We start from the raw sequence: 18396 nt of genomic DNA, 5'->3' as shown, positions 1-18396 counted from the left end.
CAAACTATCGAATAAAATAATTTAGGTTCAAATTAATCTCGAATATGTTCGAGTTCTGTCCAAATTCAATAATCTCGACGTGTGTGCTACACATGCTTGCTTAGCATCAAACTAATAATTTTATCCAGAATTAAAATATCGGATTTTATTCGAGTTATCAATCCAAATGAAAACAAAGAAATCTGAAATTAGTTTGTGTTATTTTTGTATCCAACTGAAATAATTATTGACGCTTATTAAAAACGTGTTGCTATTGAGAAGCGCGTTTTTCGTTATTAAGAAGCGACTTCAGCACTCTCTCTAAAGTCAAACATATTTCTATTCCACATAATATAATATTAGTAATAGTCGTGCAACCTTAAACCCTCGGAACAAGAAATGGTAATCTTGAACTCATCAGAATTTATTTCCACTGTTTTTTTTTTTATTTTATGTTTTTTCGGGATGTTGTGAAGCTAATTTGGATTTGATTTTCTCAAAAAAGGCTCAATCAGCGAAACCGATCTCAAGCCCCGTCCCGGACGCTTGGTACCCAACGCTCTCCGTTTTTATGCTCGCCATTGGCCTCGTTGTTACCGCCTCTTTCTTCATGTAAGGATTTATTCACTTGATTTTGTATTCTGTTGTAATTTGGTGGGTTGAGTTTGGATTTTTACAGAATGTTTGTTTTTTTTAAAAAAAAATTAGTTGCGGTGTTTGGATCTGAATTTTAGCACAGCTTGTTTTCGGTGGCATTATCTGTTTATTTTGTCTGGGATCCATGCGCTTGATGCATATCATTTATATAGCTGTTGTCTGCATGGGATCGCAGCCACAGATTTATTTGTCTACACCTTCTTGTACGATTTTGTAGAAAAAGTTGCATTCTTTAGTTTATGATAATAAGAAGTGTACAAGTGTTTTTTTAATGGCTTTGTAGAGATACCTGATTCTCCACCATTTGTGTTTTTCTAAAAAAAATTAATTTAGTGTTTATTTTGGGCTGTTTAGGTGCATGGTTCGCCGGAACGGTTGCGGTGCTTGGAACGGCAACTACCGTTCCAGTTCAAATGTTATGTTGCGGAACGGTCGTATAAAAAAATTAATAAATTCAAAAAATTGGTAAAAAAATTTAAATATAAATTACATCATACTAAAAAATAAAATATATGAAGTTATTACAAATTAATATATCAATACAAAACTATTTTACAATAATAGCACAATAAGAAATACACACTAAAAATTATAAACATACCAAAGCTAATACCATGAAGAGTGACGCGGAGGAGCGAAATCATTGTTATATTCTTCATCATTATCTCGTAGATTAAATTGATTTTGAACATTTGGATATTGACGTGATTGTCCATAGAGATATTGATTAGATTGAGATGACGAAAGATCATTAGAATGGGGTGACTAATTTTGTAATAGTATTTCATCACGACGATTATAGTATCCGAATCCACGATACACAGTAGAACTATCAGCTGTACTTGAAAATCTATACTCGGGACCATGACGTCCAACACCCCGCCATATAGATGATGAAGATTCATTGTATCTATCACCAATATATTGAGACGACCCATAATCAAATCCACGATGTCTAATTCCATGTGTACCAGATGTTGAAAAATCAAATGATCTATCAAAACATGAAAGTTATAGCCTTATATCTTATCTTTCTAATGAAAGTGGTCTCACAACAATTGGATCAATATACAAGATATTATACTAAAAACCACAACTACTGCCACATTTTTCATACCGTTTCTGCACTTCCATTTCCTATTTGGCTCAAGATCAATTTTCTATTCTACACATTCATTTCTATAATCATCAACAACTATGAAATATAATACCAATAACATAACCATTCTATTACCATTCCAATAAACATAACCATAAACAATATTCATCTACAATAACCATTATCATACCTTACCGTAATGAACCATGAATATCTCATAACCATATTTTTTAAACACCAAACTGTTCCGCTCGGCCGTTCCGTTCCGCTTCGCCGTTAAATCGCCGATAAAACGTCGAAGAACAGCGCTACAAAACAATCACCGATTTGTCCTGGAACTTTGGAACGGCAGTCACCGTTCCCGTTCCGTTCCGGCCGTTCCGGCCGAATAACGGCCGTTCCGGCGAACCATGTTTAGGTGGAGCTTGTTAAATTTCCATAATTGATGATAATAGTAGAATTCCACCTTAATAACAGTGGATGATGAGAAATTTGCGCGTTAGCAGTGACAAAATCTACATTTTGTTAAAATTTTACATGATTTTGAAGCTATAATGACACTGTCTCCCCTTCATGTGTATCTGTGTGGAATTATGCCTAATCTTGTGGATGATCTCGACAGTATTATGGATCTAATGGGGTTGACGGTTTTGGTGCATGATAGTTTATGCATGCAATTTATCTTTCTTTTAACATTCGTACCTTGTGTTTTATGCACCACCAGAATTCATTCGTTTGATGGTTTCATTGTTCATCCTTTCTTCACGCAGTATCTCTTTCTTTAAGATCCATAGCTTGGGCGTTATACAGCATCTGGATTCGTTCTTTTTTTTGTTTGAATAAATTACAATTTTATGTTAAGCATTGACTGTATTCATTAAGCTTTGTGATGGTTGTTGTCACTTGATAGTTTTTATCTATTATATATTAAATGGGTAGAAACTTTCGGCTAACATTTAAGTAAACCACAATGAATATTAGCGGAGAGTTATGATATTATTGAGTTTAGGAACTTTTCTAAGTGGACAAGTTTCAATTTTTACGTTGTCATTGGCATGAATGTTGATCCCATCCCAGGCCAACACAGTAATACATTAGAATCGAAACATATAGCAGAATCCTCCAACCTTTGGAAATGAATGTAGCCTTCCTGTCCTTAATAAAATGTCCCAAGTGTTGATGGTATTCTACCTTGAATTGGGGCTGGATCTTGCGGATATTAAAACAGGCCTGAAGAAGTGATGGATTTATTTTTCACACCTTCAAAAATAGTGGTGGTTAGGTTGTGAAATCGCCTTTTTATTTTTTTGTATTACTTTTGGGAAGAAATCTGTCACTTGACAAAATGGAACATTATCTGTAGGCACGCGGTATCTAGGAGCAATCTCAATCATCAATTATTTTTCTAGTGTATAAAACTATTCATTAGTGAAGTAATGTCTTTTGATTACGTGCTCCTTTATCCTTTGCATAACCCTATTGTTCTAGTGCATGTTTCTTGGCTTGCCATAGGCTGAAGGCCACGATTCGTAGTTTCTATGATGAACATATTGTTAATTCAAGGTGAAATGTGACGTAGGAGGCCATCATATTTGCACAGAAACTGATGAACGTTCCATGCTATCTAAAATAATTAATATCATGATTTCAGATTTTAGAATATGACACTTTAGTGGAGTAGTTTATATAAGACGCATGTCTGGCATGCACCTAGGCTCCAGGATATCAATGTGCCTTTAATAAATATGGCAAAGCTATATGATCACCTCCTCTTAGTAATGATCTTATTTGGCATTTACGTGCAGCTACGAGGCCACATCCTCGAGGAAGAACCGTAGTCTTGCAAAAGAACTCACTGCCGGTGCTGTCGCATCTATCTTCTTGGTACGTCTATAAGATTCATCTTATTCTCACCCTTATATTTTTAACTTTTCCGTTCGCTGGTGATATCAAGTTTACCATCCTTGGGCAGGGGTTCGGATCTTTGTTCTTGCTACTTTCTAGTGGAGTCTATGTTTGATTTCAGAACGTCGAGTTTGCGAGAAAAAAAACCATATGTTGGTGAATGTTGATGCCAATATTCATGAATTAACCCACATTTCCTCCCATTTTGATACCAGAAGAAATTAAAATATCAATTCTCTGTTACTTACAGCACGTTCTATACAATTCAGTATGTTGCTTCAAGTTGCAGCACAACTGTAGTTCCTTTAATTTTTTAAAATTATATTAAAAAATAATAATTTGAATTAAGCATTTGATATTTTTTTAAAATACATTTAAACTCGTAGTTTAGTTGTTCATGATGCATGTCAAATATTTCATAACTTATTAAGCAATTTCAAATGCTATGCGGATACCGATGAACATTCGGTCAGTTCGGTACGGACTGAAACGAGTTTTCTAAAATCGAATTGAACAGATTTTTTTATGAAACGGAAAACTGAATAAACTGAACATATTTAAAATCGGTTAAGTGATATAATTAACCGATGTTTCGGGGAAAAAAGGTTAAATGAAGTCGACTAGAATATAAAATGTTGAAGTCTACTGTCTACAACAAAAATATATTATGAATATTATTTAGATTATATAAAAAATTTATTATATAGGTTAAATTGATTACCTTATTTTTTAAATAAAAAATTGAAATGGAGTGATATTTTTTAAAATTAAAATCGAATTTCTGAACTAATCAAATCGAATATCTAAGTTCTTGTTAGAAGACCGGAGAGTTCTTGTAAGAAAGCTAAAATCATTTGTTAACCATTTGAAAATTATATGGACACTTTTCTTTCACAATGAAACTTCAAGTTTGTATGATCCATAATTAGAAAATAACATCATCACAATAACTCAATTTTTTCCTTTTTTATCTTGAGTAAATTATATTTATCACTCGTATGGAATATAAATAAGTCGTCCTAAAACATTTTTATAAAAGTTTTTTTTACAAAATTATTATAAAAATATTTTAAAGGTTATTTTATAAAAATAAAAATTTTTCTTTAAAAACTATACTCGGAGAAATCAGATTTTTATTGTTTTACAATCAAGTTTGTGTTTTCAGTCCTTGACTTGCCTGCATCGCAAAAATTGTGCAAAGAGGGTAATATGCCATTTTGAATTTGGTATAGTTGTTCACGTTTGCTTGAGGTTGCTCCCCCCTTTTCCTCTCTCAATTATTTTGTCCAATCGAAGTGCATTTCACAAATTTCAAATATTCATCACATCATTTTAGTAAATTGATTTTTTTTTAAATGATTGTAAAATTTTGTGCTACGGTTTGCTTGGAGAAACAAATTCTACGTGAATTAAAACAAATATATCTTTATTCTCATTTCTCAAAACATAAATAATTAATTATATAATTTGATCTCTACGTTACCGATATGTTTCTCAAAAGAGTAGGTCTCTTGTGAGACAGTCTCACGAATCTTTATCTGTGAGGCGGGTCAACCCTACCGATATTCACAGTAAAAAGTAATACTCTTAGCATAAAAAATAATCCTTTTCATGTATGACCCTCAAATAAGAGATATATATCACAAAATACGACCCATGAGATTGTCTCACACAAATTTTTATCATTTGAAATTTACGGTCTCAAATTAATCAATCCAAGCACCCCAAATTCTAAAAATAATCATACGATTAAACGTTAATTTTTTGTAATTGGGTAAAAGTTTGCTAAAAAATAATTAATTTTAAAACTAAGTTTTTCACTCAAAGTTTTTAGTCCCAATTTCTTTCACGAGGGGATGTGCCAAACAGAGCCTTAATGACGTCACCTCCGTACCATTTTCACCGTGCTCCTTTTTTAAATTCTCACCAACTCTGGAAATAACACCAAAGCGAGAGGGAGGGAAAAATGGAGGCTACGCCGACTACTGAGCCGAAGAAGCGTGGGAGGCCCAAGGGTTCCACCAAATCCAAAGGAGACAAGGAGAAAGACTCAGGCGGTGGAGGAGGGGCGGTGCAGCCGAGAATGAGAGGCTCGGGCGGTGAAAAGAGAAATGCCGCCGCGGAAGAGAGCTACGCGCACTGGAAGCTGCTGGTGCCGGTGCTGTACGACTGGCTCGCGCATCATAACCTAGTTTGGCCGTCTCTCTCTTGCCGGTATAGCTTTGTGGAGTTTTATTCTTTTGGTTAGGGTTTTGTGAGGTCTTCGTTTGCAGTCAAAGGTTTATTGAAAAGCGAGTGTATGTGTTGTTTGGAATACTTCATGATGTGGTTTTATGTGAAAAAGTGTGTGCGTGGATGATTAGGGTTGCTTGGGGTTAAACTGGTGAAATGGTTTTGAATTTTCTATGGACAAAAGGATTATATGGTGCTCATACCATGTGATTGGGTTTTGAGAACTTTCTTTTTTGCAACTAGCGATGTTGAATTCATATTTGGTTGCGGTGTGGTGATTCCCACATTCTCTGCCTCCAATAAGCAGTAACTTGATTTCTCTACATCTGATAGAAATGCGGGCCCAAGTTGAAACTGTGGACTTTTTTTATTGTTGGCTGGAATATCTGTAATGTCCGTAGGCTGTATTGTTCAGTTTGTGCTTATTGTTTTTCAATTTACGATTAACAATTACACATGAAAACAATGTAATGATGGTTTACTATGATGGTTTTTCATGGTCACAGTTGGGGTCCAGTTCTTGAGCAAGGAAACTACAAGACCAAACAGCGTCTTTATCTATCTGAACAAGTAAGCATTCTCATCTTGTCCATGAATGTTTTTTTTTTCTTTTTCTGAAAAAAAAAAAAATTAGTTCCACGACAATTTTGTAGTACTAATGCCTGCGATTTATATCGCGTGAAATTGCTATTGATTGTGTAGTTGACAAATGGCTGTTTCCCAGACTAAATATTTTGGAAGAAACAAGGATCCCTTCTACCCTGTGAATGTCTGAACTGAAATTATATACGACTGTCAACCGTTACAATTGAGTTCTAACCATATGATTGGTTTATATCTTATATTTATGTTGGCGGTCACTTGTATATGTGGTGGACATGTTTGCAAAAACTGCATATGGTTCAGTTTGGAGTTGTTTGGGGGGAAATATTTGTCCTGCTTTTAGTGTGGTTCTACAAGATGTTCCAAGACAGATGTCATGTTCTTTCATTTCTGTTTTGACTTTGAAATTTAATCATTATTAGTCAATGGATAATTAAATTTCATGCATTGCTCTACCATTGGATTGACATATTATTCCTGTAATATATTTTTGGCTATTTTTCCTCCGATGAATACTGGCTATATTATAATTGTACAATCTTTTTTTCCTAAATGCGTGGTCTGCTATTAGGGATATAAATAAATCAAACCGTTCGGCTCGAGCTCGGCTCGTTAAAGATTTATCTATGCTCGAGATTGATTCGAGCTTTTATCATGAGGTTCAAGCTTGGTTTGTTTTGAAATTACTAAGCTCACGAATTGCTCGAGCTCGGTTCGATCATAGTTCATATATCATGTTAAACGAGCCTTACTCGAGTTTGGCTCGTTTTTGAGCTCATTAAGCGGGCTCTTTAAGCCTACATAGAGCTTGAGTTCGAACTTGATTCGAGCTCGTTAAATATATAATTGAGCTCGAGCATACACTAAATGTATCTGTATGAATAAATGCTTAACTAAGACATAAAATTTTAAATTCATTCATAAATAACCAAAACAACAAACTTAACAACTAAAAAAACATAAACGAAACATATAAACAAACATGTTCGTGAACTATAAACGAGTTGTTGAGCTCAAGCTCACGAGACACATAAACAAGCCGAACTCGAGCTCGCGAACAGGATCGCGAGTTTATAAACGAGAATGTTCGTGAGCTCTCGAGTAGTATATTCTTAAGCTTGTGCTCGACTCGATAAGATTACTGAATGATCTTAAAGGTGTTTTTTACTGAGTCGAGCTCCGAATAGCTCACGAGAGGTTTGGTTCATGTACATCCCTGTCTACTATGGAATTTAAAAATAAAGATTATTCAAAAAATGTTTGACTTATATAATAACTATATATATAGCCGTTGATCTGTGGGGGGTATTATTTTTAATCTCGATGAGGCTTAATAATCCTCAATATTCTTCTTAAATTTAGATATACGAGGAAAATTATATTGTATGGAGTTCAATAGATACTTTACAATCTATTGAACAAGAATATATATCAAAGACTATAAATATTGATTACCATTAATTTTATTTCACCGTGGACGCATAATCCATAGAGTTTCAATGCTTCATGGGCATTTGGAGCTAAAAAAATTGGTATTTTATGTTTTTTATTTCCTAGCCGGTGCTGCATCCTCATTCTTAAAGTTCCACTTTTGGTGCTTGATGGTTTCATTTGTTTTTTTTGTTGTCTAAATAAATGAAAAATTACTGGCGCATTGATTTTCCTTTCCAATGGAATTTTCTGGAGTCTTTTGGAGCTGAATGAATGTGACTATTTTAAATTTACGGCTTTTGCTTTGTGTTCCTTTATTTGACATCATCGAGCTAATTGATTCTACCTTGTTTATGTCTTGATCAGACAGATCACACACAACCAAACACTTTGATTATAGCAAATTGTGAGGTTGTCAAGCCCCGAGTTGCTTCAGAAAATCACATTGCTAATGTATGTACTTCATTTACTGTTTTATGTTGTAATGTTTTTAGCATAAGGTTTCATGTTGATTTGGTTTATTTTATTCTGAATTACTAGTTCAATGAAGATGCGCGTTCGCCGTATGTCAAGAAGTACAAAACTATCTTACATCCAGGAGAGGTATCAACTATCTGAATCCCCTAAAACTATGTGCCTGCGTGACATGCTTATTTATTTATATTCATTGTTTTGAGATAATGATCAATCCTGGTTCTTAGTTTCTCTTCATGAGAAGTCCATATCATTTTCTTTGACACTTGAAGATGATATTCCATGAAAACCTCTGAAGATTTTAATTATTTTATCGCATGTATTGTTTTTATGGTCACTATAGAAGTTTTTGTCATTGTGTTCATCATCAACCTTTGACAACTGGTTCACATAAATGGTTACTTATCAGGTGAACAGAATCAGAGAACTGCCTCAGAATAAAAATATAGTAGCAACACACACTGATTGCCCTGAAGTAAGTGTTTGTTCAAGGTTTATGTTTTAAATTATTTGAACATGCTTTATATGTTTTTGAACATTTAAAAATTGTTGGTTCTTTTGTTTCATATCAGGTTCTTATTTGGGATGTTGAATCCCAACCTAATCGACATGCTGTCCTTGGAGCTGCTGAATCTCGTCCGGATTTGGTGCATTTTTTGTTTCTTGAATTTTATTTTAATCTATTTACTCTCTCTCTCTGCGTTGTGCACCTAATGCTTTTTAGTAGAACACCATGTGCTGTATTCTTGCTTAAGTTGCGGAAAAATTCAAACTCTGTGACTGTTTATTTCTTCTAATGTTAAACTTACACAGTTGAAGTGGCAGAAAATTTGTCAGTGGAAATTAAATTACTCACAACAAAATTTCTTTTTGAGCTTTTGTTGGGACATACTGATGGTACTAAGCCAGATATATTTATATTCTCAATATATAATCCTCTACTCTATGGCAAAAAGCTACCTGTAATTTTTCCGTAATTCCCAAAATAGATTAGCCTCTTACATCTATATAATTCCTAGTGACTCATAGATTGGACTTTTATTCCTTTGCCATTTAAGCCTCTTGAAAATTGGTACGCACAAGACTATACAGTTTAGTTATCGGAGTTGACTTTTATTGTCCATTTTTTTGAGATTAGGAGCACCAAACATGAACTATTGTTTTCACTAGGTATTGTCTGGACACCAAGATAATGCAGAATTTGCTCTTGCAATGTGCCCAGCTGAACCTTTCGTACTTTCTGGAGGTTTGAACTTGACTCTTTTTAATCTATGTCTCTCATCTGAACTTTGTCTAGGTTTTTTAGTAAAGTTTTATGATGATGAGGTTTCTAACAGGGAAGGATAAAACTGTGGTATTGTGGAGTATTCAGGATCATGTTTCATCTCTGGCCACAGATTTAACCCAGTCGGCTGAATCTACCAGTTCAATTGTGAAAGCTGCTGATAATTCTCCCGTTGGTCCACGTGGAATTTTTCAGGGGCACACTGATACAGTTGAGGACGTTCAATTTTGCCCATCAAGGTAGCTTACTCTTGTGCTTGGATCGTTGATAATGTTGAATACATCAACTTTTTTCTAGGATTCGATGGGTGATGTAATTTTAATATTGCGAATATAATTGGGTTGAGTTAAACAGCTGCAAAATCTCAAACTTCAAAGTAAATTTTTTCTCTTATAACTTGGCGATTTTCTTTCTATTAAACTTATTTTATTTGCCATTGCTTTCCACCATGAAAAGTTTGTCTTCGTACTTCTCTTTTTTCTGAATATCCTAATATAGCTTCTGGTTCTGTCCTTGTGTGCCTGACATATTTGTTGCATTGTTAAGTTCGCAGCAGTTTTGTAGTGTTGGAGATGATTCCTGCTTGATACTGTGGGACGCGAGGATTGGTAACAGTCCAGTTGTCAAGGTTTGGCAGATCTTTTTTTTTTCATTTGTTAATAGGACTTGATTACTTCCTTTTGGATATTAGACTTTAAGATTGTTCGAGCATGCAACATCAGGATGTTTTCAGGGTTTGGAAATAGGTTATTTGGTGTAATCTTAATGACAAGTTTTCCTTACTTTGAACTTCGCCAATCTCGAATGGTCTGGATTCCTTGAGCATAAGAAATGAACTAATTCATGTTTCCTTAATTACCATAGACCACATCATTTCGATGTTTCTATTTTTATAAGCATAGTTGCTACCCAGATTTTATATTTGGTTTGATCGTACATCCAGTAGAACTTATTTTAATATCTTATTTTTTTTGTTTATAATGTCATCATTTGTCCATGTCTTATCAGTCAACTTCAATTATTTTTTTATTTGTTTTTGTAATTATTCATACACGGTTATTTGAACTTTGCTTGAAGGCAGAGCTCTTTGGTGTTGTCTTATGTTGATCTTAGTGTGAAATATGAAAACTTTATGTTGGTTGAAAAATACCGGTTAGAGAAGTTCAAGGTTTGAAAATTCACTTTGTCATGATGCATGTTTTTCTTCTCTCTAATTTTTTGTCCTTTGAATTGTGTTCCTTTGATAGTTTGATAGTAATTTCTATTTTTAGTTTGTTTTAGTATTTCACTCAACTGGAATCTTTCTTGAATTATTAGGTTGAAAAGGCACATAATGCTGATCTTCATTGTGTAGATTGGAATTCTCAGGATGAAAATTATATATTAACTGGGTATGTCTTTGCCTATCCCATGATTGTGAATATCAATATTTCCAGACATTAGCAACTTGATTCATTAAAAGAATGTTATTCTACTTTCTCATAATTTCAGGTCCGCGGATCACACAGTTTGCATGTTTGATCGCCGTCGTTTAACCTCTGATGGAGTTGGATCGCCTGTCCATAAATTTGAAGGTCACACTGCTGCTGTTCTTTGTGTCCAGGTATTTCATTTGTATTTTCATATTGTGATGCATATCTAATACATGGTTTATCGATATATTTTTAACCCTGAATCCCCGATGTATAATTCAAATTTTAGTGGTCACCTGACAAGCACTCAGTCTTTGGGAGTTCAGCGGACGATGGATTGTTGAACATTTGGGACTATGAGAAGGTGATGAAGCTCATGCTCTTTGTTAAATTCACTGTGGTTTAAAACTTCTATTCAAAGGATTTTGGGCAAATTCTTTAGAAAAATAATTTTTATATGTGAACAATGTTGATGTAAATATCTTATTGGCCGCAAAGCACCGTTATTAGATCAACGTCCTACCTGCCCTGCAGCCTGGACCGTACAAATCTGCTCACAGATGGATCTTTACGTGCTCTTTTTATATTTTTTTATTAATGTTGCTGCAGGTTGGTAACCAGGAAGAAGCTGCGTCCAAATCTCCTAATACCCCATCAGGGCTGTTTTTCCAACATGCTGGACACAGGTTAGACTCTTTCTCTTCTTAGAAAATGAAAATTGAACCTGTCGATCATTTGGCAGTTATATTTATATGGTAGATGTACATTTATTTCCATGTATTATAATGTAAATTAGTTCCATGACCCCTTTCCCCCGAATTCTTCAGTTAATGCGTTGCAACAATATGTGAGGTATTTTGGCAACCTTTTTCTCAATAATAATTATTTTATGCTTTGCTACAATGGATGAGAAGTATTGTTTACAATCTTGCCGGATCTTATTTTCAAATTATTTGGAAGCGCTTTTAAAAATGTTCCTCTCGGATGACTTTGTTTGGTCTAACTTTGGGGTAGTATCTAGCTGTGTAATAGCATAAACATTGTTTGAGGAACTAAATTTAAGTGTTAGAAGACGATCAGTAAACTTTTCAATTTAAGGAATTGAGGAAGAATGTGATTGTGGTGGGAGAATAAAATTGATAGAAGAAAAACCGTGAGACTTGATACCATGGCAACCTTTCTGTGAAAAGCAGGTTGTTGAAAAATCAAACTTGCCCTATTTAATAGAAGCATGACACTTGAAAAAAATGTCTGCATTCTGTCTTTTGGCTATATTTTCCCCTAAAATGTCGTATGCATAACCGATAATCTAATAATTGTAGTGTTATAGTAAGCGGGCTTTTTGATATCGTACAATTTATGTCATAGAGAAAATGTAATTTTGTTTCAATGATGGATTTCCTCTAAAAAGTAAAAAATGTTATCGTCGTTCCAGGGACAAGGTTGTTGACTTCCACTGGAACGCCAATGATCCATGGACAATTGTTAGTGTATCGGATGATGGGGAATTCTCTGGTGGTGGTGGTACCTTGCAGGTGATATTTCAATTTCTTTTCCGATGCTGCAGTTTTTCACTGACCTGCGGTTGGTTTCGTGTTTGATGGTTTTATGTTGGTTTGTCATAGCTGTGGCGAATGATAGATTTATTATACCGGCCCAAGGACGAAGTTCTGGAAGAGCTTCAACAGTTCAAGGACCATGTCATTGAGTGCGCCAAGACTTGACAAAGCCCAGCATTCAAGAGTAGTGTAGTCTCTTTGTTAAATTTGTTAGATGAATTCGGATGGATGATGTTGGTTCTAGCTGCAGATTTTCTAGTTCTAATGTTCAAAATTCTGTCTTCCTACTTTGCGAAATGCTTGGAATAGGATGTAACTCGAACTTTAGATTTCGTATTTGTTTTAACCGAACCAACTTGACTAAAAAAATATGGGAGGTGCCCGATTCCTGTGGACGGTAATCGCAACATGATTTTTCAATCACATTCATGAAAGTTACTGTTTGAAGGTGTCGAGTGAACTGCTGTGTTTGCCTGTTTCTTATAAAATTTATGGTTTTTGGTTTTGAAATGGCATCCTTTTTTTGAATTTGAAGAACTGTGGCAGAGGCTTGAATGAGTGTAATTGGCAATAATCTTTCTATTTTTGTATGGTTCTTTCAAATTTATTTATTTTCATACCCTTTAGATTTACATTTGGAAAGGTGAATTTTATGATTGGTTTGTCAATTATGAAATTCAAAGAAAATAATAACCAATTTCATTTTTTTTTATAAAAAAGTTGTCGCCTTTGTTTTTATTTGGTATGGTAAATAATATTTTCTTCAAATCAAGAGTTAAAAAAATCATTAATATAGTGTATTAAAAAGCTAATTGATATTAGTATTTGGCTGTATGTCGTATGGTTCAGTTTTTTGTAATAAAAACCAACCAAAAAAAGGAAAGTGAGAAAAGAATATATAAATTTTAATATAAAAAGTGATATTTTCATAAATAAATAAATATTAAATTTAAAAAATTGTTAAGTCATATTTTAACATAAAAAAATAATATTTTCCTAAATAAATAGTTATTAAATTTAAAAAAACGTTATCAATTTTCAATTTCCTACCTTTTCGTTTACGCTTTCGGCTCAAAAAGATTTGGGCCAGCCCATCAATATCGGAAACAATGGTCCACAGACTACATACTTGCCCCATCTTTCACAAATCGTTATTTTTGGGCCCAAATTGCATCACACCGAACCTCACACTACGTAATTTCTTCAAAAGGTGGAAAGCTATATAAAATAATCGCTAAAACTAGTAATTTACGAGGTTCTTTAAGAATTGATAAATCATTTGATTTTAAGAATAACAAATAAAATAGAATAATTAATCGTTTAACCAATCATAATATAAAATAATCGCTAAAACTATCATGAAAATATGTACCAAATATTGTGTTAAGGATGTTAGCACTTTAAATAACAAGTTTTATGTTGTACATTTATGTATATCCGAGCTCGACTTGATTAGAACTCGAGTAGTGTAATCGGCTTGAACTCGGCCAGAAGCAAGCTTGAGAGGGCAATGATTCAGATTATCCTATTAGAGGGCAATTTCCATTTCCTTAAAAAGAGACTGATAATAAATGATGACTAGCAAAAATTATCTGACTAATCTATATATTTATAAGGCTGCTATCGATTTCAAATTCATAAGCAGATCCATTTGGTTATTTAGGTAAATATACTTGATAACGAATTTTAAATGAAATCATTGTGTACTTGATTTCAAATTCATCTCAGTCAAGCATATATATATCAGATCTAATTACGATCTATTTAAAACTCGAATAAATTCCGACAAATATTAATGAGCGTTGCATATTTTTCATAAGTGAATTATGATGAAAGGGCCATAGATGTATTGATATAAAATCCAATATCTTATGATAAGACATGGATTCCTCCGAGTTAATCTAAATGATATGTTCTTGTTCTTTAAACAAAAGGGTTTCTTTCTTTAATGACTTTTAAAAATAAAAGAAAAGCAAAGTGTGATTCCAATATGATAACATACTATAATCACATTAATTCATTTAAAACTCCATCTAAATGCCCAATAAAAGATAGAATATCTAGATTATGAGTAGGTCTCTTGTGAGACGGTTCACGAATCTTTATCTGTGAGACGGGTCAATCCCTATCGATATTCACAATAAAAAATAATACTCTTAGCATAAAAAGTAATACTTTTTCATGGATGATCCAAATAAGATATCTGTATCACAAAATACGACCCGTGAAACCGTCTGACACAAGTTTTTGCCCTAGATTATATATAAACTATAAGTAATGCTAAACTCCCTTTTCATTTTGGTTCAACAAATGTGGGGATTTTTTTATGGTAGCTAACCTTAGATTTGCTATTAAAACATGTAATCCAAAGCAATCCTATCACGAGTTACGGCGGTATTGGTTATCTCGACGAAGAACCATTCTTGTCCATGATTAATTTAAAAGCAGAATCAAGACTTTGTGATGATTGCTAGGTTGGTACTAGGTTTATTTATATATATATATATATATATATATATATATATGGACACACGTTATTACTAGGATATGATTATATATATATGTATGTATTTTATATATCACTATCAACTATAAAGATATTGTAAATTGTGTGTAGCTGGATAAACATATAAAATTGTAATTTTGATTGTGTATATTTATTTTTTTGTGATCTTGGTTATCTATGTTGTCAGGTTTACGTTTTCGTTTTTTTTTTTTGGAAAAAAAAAACGAGTTTGGCCTTTTTCTGACGAGTGATATGATGTTGACATATTTATCAGTACTCATGATAATAATTGACTAAAAAATTGTCAAAGTCAAGAAATATAAGATTAAAACCAATTTTGGCAATGATCACAATTACAAAAAGATAGCAATTTCTTTATAAAGAATGATTTATTTTAGCTCTAGAGAATAAACAAAAAAAATAATATATATATATATATATATATATATATATATAAAGATATAGATATAGATATATTATATATATATTTTGTAAAACATTGGAATTTATTCATTATTACAAAAAAAAATTAAATTGAGATACCGTTTTCAATCATAGATATAATGCAACATTTGAATTGGATTATGAAACCAAAGGATTTCGAAATGCTAATGAAATATTAAAATTTAAATACAACATTATTGAGTTCTAAGTGATCCAAGATGAAAATCCAACACATTAAGTAGAAATTCATTATTTATGTAATAATAAAAATTGATTCCAAAAGTTACTATTGCTGTTGAAAGCAAAACAATGACTCCGATAGTGCATATAGAGGGGTCATTTTTTTTTTAAAAAAATAAACATTTTGGATTGAAAATATTTCAAATTTTGTTTTTGTACCTTAAAATTATTATTAATTAAATTGGTGGATCAAACAAGTTTTTTCTATGCTTAATTGTCAAGGATTGTTTGTAAATTTGAATTACATATTAAAAAAAGAAAAATCAAGTTGATATTTATATACTTTTATTCAATTTATATTATAAAAATTTCAAATTGCATTTGGATATATGAATTTAGAACTCGAGATTTCAAATATCTAATTAATTATATTTTGAGTTATTGATGTACATTTCAAATACATCATAACATAAAAGTGATTTCCAATATTTTACTCAAATCATATATCAAATCCAAATTCTCAAATCAAAAGGCAACATTAAACCATCCAAATCATAATTCGTTAAATAAAATATTGAGTAGGTATCTTGTGAGACTGATCTCACGAATCTTTATCTGTGAGACGAGTCAAACATACCGATATTCACAATAAAAAATAATACACTTAGCATAAAAGTAATTTTTTTTCATAGATGACCCAAATAAAGATTTGTCTCACAAAATACGACCCGTGAAATCATGTTACACAAATTTTTGCCTAAAATATATTGTCACATATCAAATGAATTTATTTATACAAGAAGTCAGTGGGGCAGCTTGTTTTATGTAGCTAAAATTTCAATAATAGAGTCTCGAAGAACAGCTCTGTTGATTTAGACTACTCGATGTCACCCACATATGTCGCCTTTGTCAATCCCAAACACTACTCTTGATTAGATTTGCTCTTTGCTTGCTTCGTCGATTTGATCTTTTATGTTGACAAATATAATTTTTATTTTATATTTTTTTTGCAATGTTGTTGATTTGCTGTTAAGATGTTCTACATCAGTATTTTCAATTGAAAAATGAATAAAATTGGTAGAATTTTAAAATGTATAAAATAAAGATAAAAAATTGTGTGAGACGATCTCACGGGTCGTATTTTGTGAGACAAATATGTTATTTGGGTCATCCATGAAATAATATTACTTTTTATGCTAAGAGTATTACTTTTTATTGTGAATATCGGTATGGTTGATACGTCTCACAGATTAAGATTCGTGAGACCGTCACACAAGAGACCTATTCTAAAATCAAAACCAAAATTTGACAACATGGAAACAAAAACCACAAAAGGAAAAAACATAGAAGATCAAAATTATAATTTTCTGAAAATATATCGAATCAAGTTTAAAATGGATTATGTTCAATTCCTTGAATCCCTAGATAGACTGTGAAAACTCCCTTGGGGATAATTCTTTAAGGATGGATACACAATGAGAGAACGAAAGAATTATCATTTCATTAATCGAAAAATTATATGGATCATTTTCTCACTCGACCTCTTATAGAACTTGAAATATTTAGACTGAAAATATGTTGACTTTGTGTGTATATTTATTAATAAAGATGGATCAACTGCGTGTATTTCATATCTTTCTTGAAATGTGACCATGTACTATATCTATAAATAATTGACAAAAGTTTGTGTAAGACGGTTTCATAAGTCGTATTTTGTGAGACTTATCCCTTATTTGGGTCATCAATGAAAAATATTACTTTTTATACTAATAGTATTACTTTTTATTATGAATATCGATAGGATTGACCCGTCTCACAAATAAAGATTCGTGAGACCGTCTCACAAGAGACCTAGTCTAAATAATTAATGTGAAACAAAATTGGTCATTTTTTCAGTAGGTGGAAGATACCGGGAACCCTAAGGTCGAGTTGTAGATCAAACTTTTCATTAAATTTATAGCAATTTACACTACATATATATTTTTTGAACATGCCAAATTTTAAAACATGATATAATAATTGGGTCGCCTGCGGAGCGATGAAAAGTAATTGTTTTTTAAAAAAATTTTAAGGCTTATTTTTCGAAAATGAAATAGAAGATAATGTAAATATTGTACGCAACAAGAGAGCGAAAGATTTGGTCGATATCGTCGACAACATTTGGTATCAAAGAAACAATTGAGAATTTTGAGATGGTGTCTAAAGAAATCCATGACACCAAGTAGTTTTTGGCTCATACGTGTAGAAGAAGACCTATCAATAATAAAACCTAAGATAGAGAATGCATGCAAAAATACCTCTACTATGCTTGGTGTCTCTTAGTTAAGGACATTTTGGAAGCAAGCACAAGTGAATCTGATTCCCAATTTAATAACAAGATATGGGGTCCTCGAATTTACCAAGATTTCATCCAGCTCATCCCCTGTCCCCAATTGTATTCAGCATTAATGCCCACCAAGATTTTCTATTAAATAATAATAATTATTGAGTTACAATAAATGTAACTATCGGATAGAACAATCGAATTATGATGCTTTTATAGTTTACAAGATTTGAATTGCTTTATTACCACCGGTTATATCTTTTGTTAAAACGATAAATCCTACAATCGATATCAGAGACAATGTCAT

General features: G+C 32.6%; 2 protein-coding genes and 1 long non-coding RNA gene across 3 annotated transcripts; 2 read left to right on the top strand and 1 right to left on the bottom strand.

The window, feature by feature from the left end:
- Positions 1-276: 276 nt before the first annotated feature.
- Positions 277-3934, top strand: LOC142506138 (uncharacterized). Its single transcript, XM_075619294.1, has 4 exons — positions 277-381; positions 485-591; positions 3541-3619; positions 3708-3934. Exons 1-4 carry the CDS (start codon positions 379-381, stop codon positions 3753-3755), a joined length of 237 nt encoding a protein of 78 aa, XP_075475409.1. The 5' UTR covers positions 277-378; the 3' UTR covers positions 3756-3934.
- A 1636-nt stretch (positions 3935-5570) lies between these two features.
- LOC142505205 (WD-40 repeat-containing protein MSI4-like) lies at positions 5571-13027 on the top strand. The gene is made up of 15 exons (XM_075618084.1): positions 5571-5854; positions 6379-6442; positions 8273-8359; positions 8447-8509; positions 8790-8855; positions 8953-9027; positions 9551-9626; positions 9718-9904; positions 10212-10293; positions 10983-11056; positions 11157-11268; positions 11367-11441; positions 11687-11763; positions 12513-12612; positions 12703-13027. Exons 1-15 carry the CDS (start codon positions 5607-5609, stop codon positions 12799-12801), a joined length of 1485 nt encoding a protein of 494 aa, XP_075474199.1. The 5' UTR covers positions 5571-5606; the 3' UTR covers positions 12802-13027.
- Positions 6493-8266, bottom strand: LOC142505206 (uncharacterized). The gene is made up of 2 exons (XR_012804390.1): positions 7504-8266; positions 6493-7468 (listed from the first exon to the last, which is right to left on the bottom strand). It is a non-coding gene; the product is annotated as an uncharacterized LOC142505206 (long non-coding RNA).
- Positions 13028-18396: the final 5369 nt, after the last annotated feature.

This window comes from Primulina tabacum, chromosome 10 (genome assembly GCF_025594145.1).
Source record: "Primulina tabacum isolate GXHZ01 chromosome 10, ASM2559414v2, whole genome shotgun sequence".
NCBI lineage: Eukaryota > Viridiplantae > Streptophyta > Magnoliopsida > Lamiales > Gesneriaceae > Primulina > Primulina tabacum.
This window is presented reverse-complemented; position numbering and strand designations above follow the sequence as displayed.

Bases quoted from the DNA above. Each gene is read 5' to 3' on its own strand.
- LOC142506138 (XM_075619294.1), top strand. The intron at 592-3,540 runs GTAAGGATTTAT...ATTTACGTGCAG, and splicing joins GTTACCGCCTCTTTCTTCAT to CTACGAGGCCACATCCTCGA. The intron at 3,620-3,707 runs GTACGTCTATAA...ATCCTTGGGCAG, and splicing joins CTGTCGCATCTATCTTCTTG to GGGTTCGGATCTTTGTTCTT.
- LOC142505205 (XM_075618084.1), top strand. From the start codon at position 5,607: ATGGAGGCTACGCCGACTACTGAGCCGAAGAAGCGTGGGAGGCCCAAG. The intron at 9,905-10,211 runs GTAGCTTACTCT...TGCATTGTTAAG, and splicing joins GTTCAATTTTGCCCATCAAG to TTCGCAGCAGTTTTGTAGTG. The intron at 11,764-12,512 runs GTTAGACTCTTT...TCGTCGTTCCAG, and splicing joins TTCCAACATGCTGGACACAG to GGACAAGGTTGTTGACTTCC.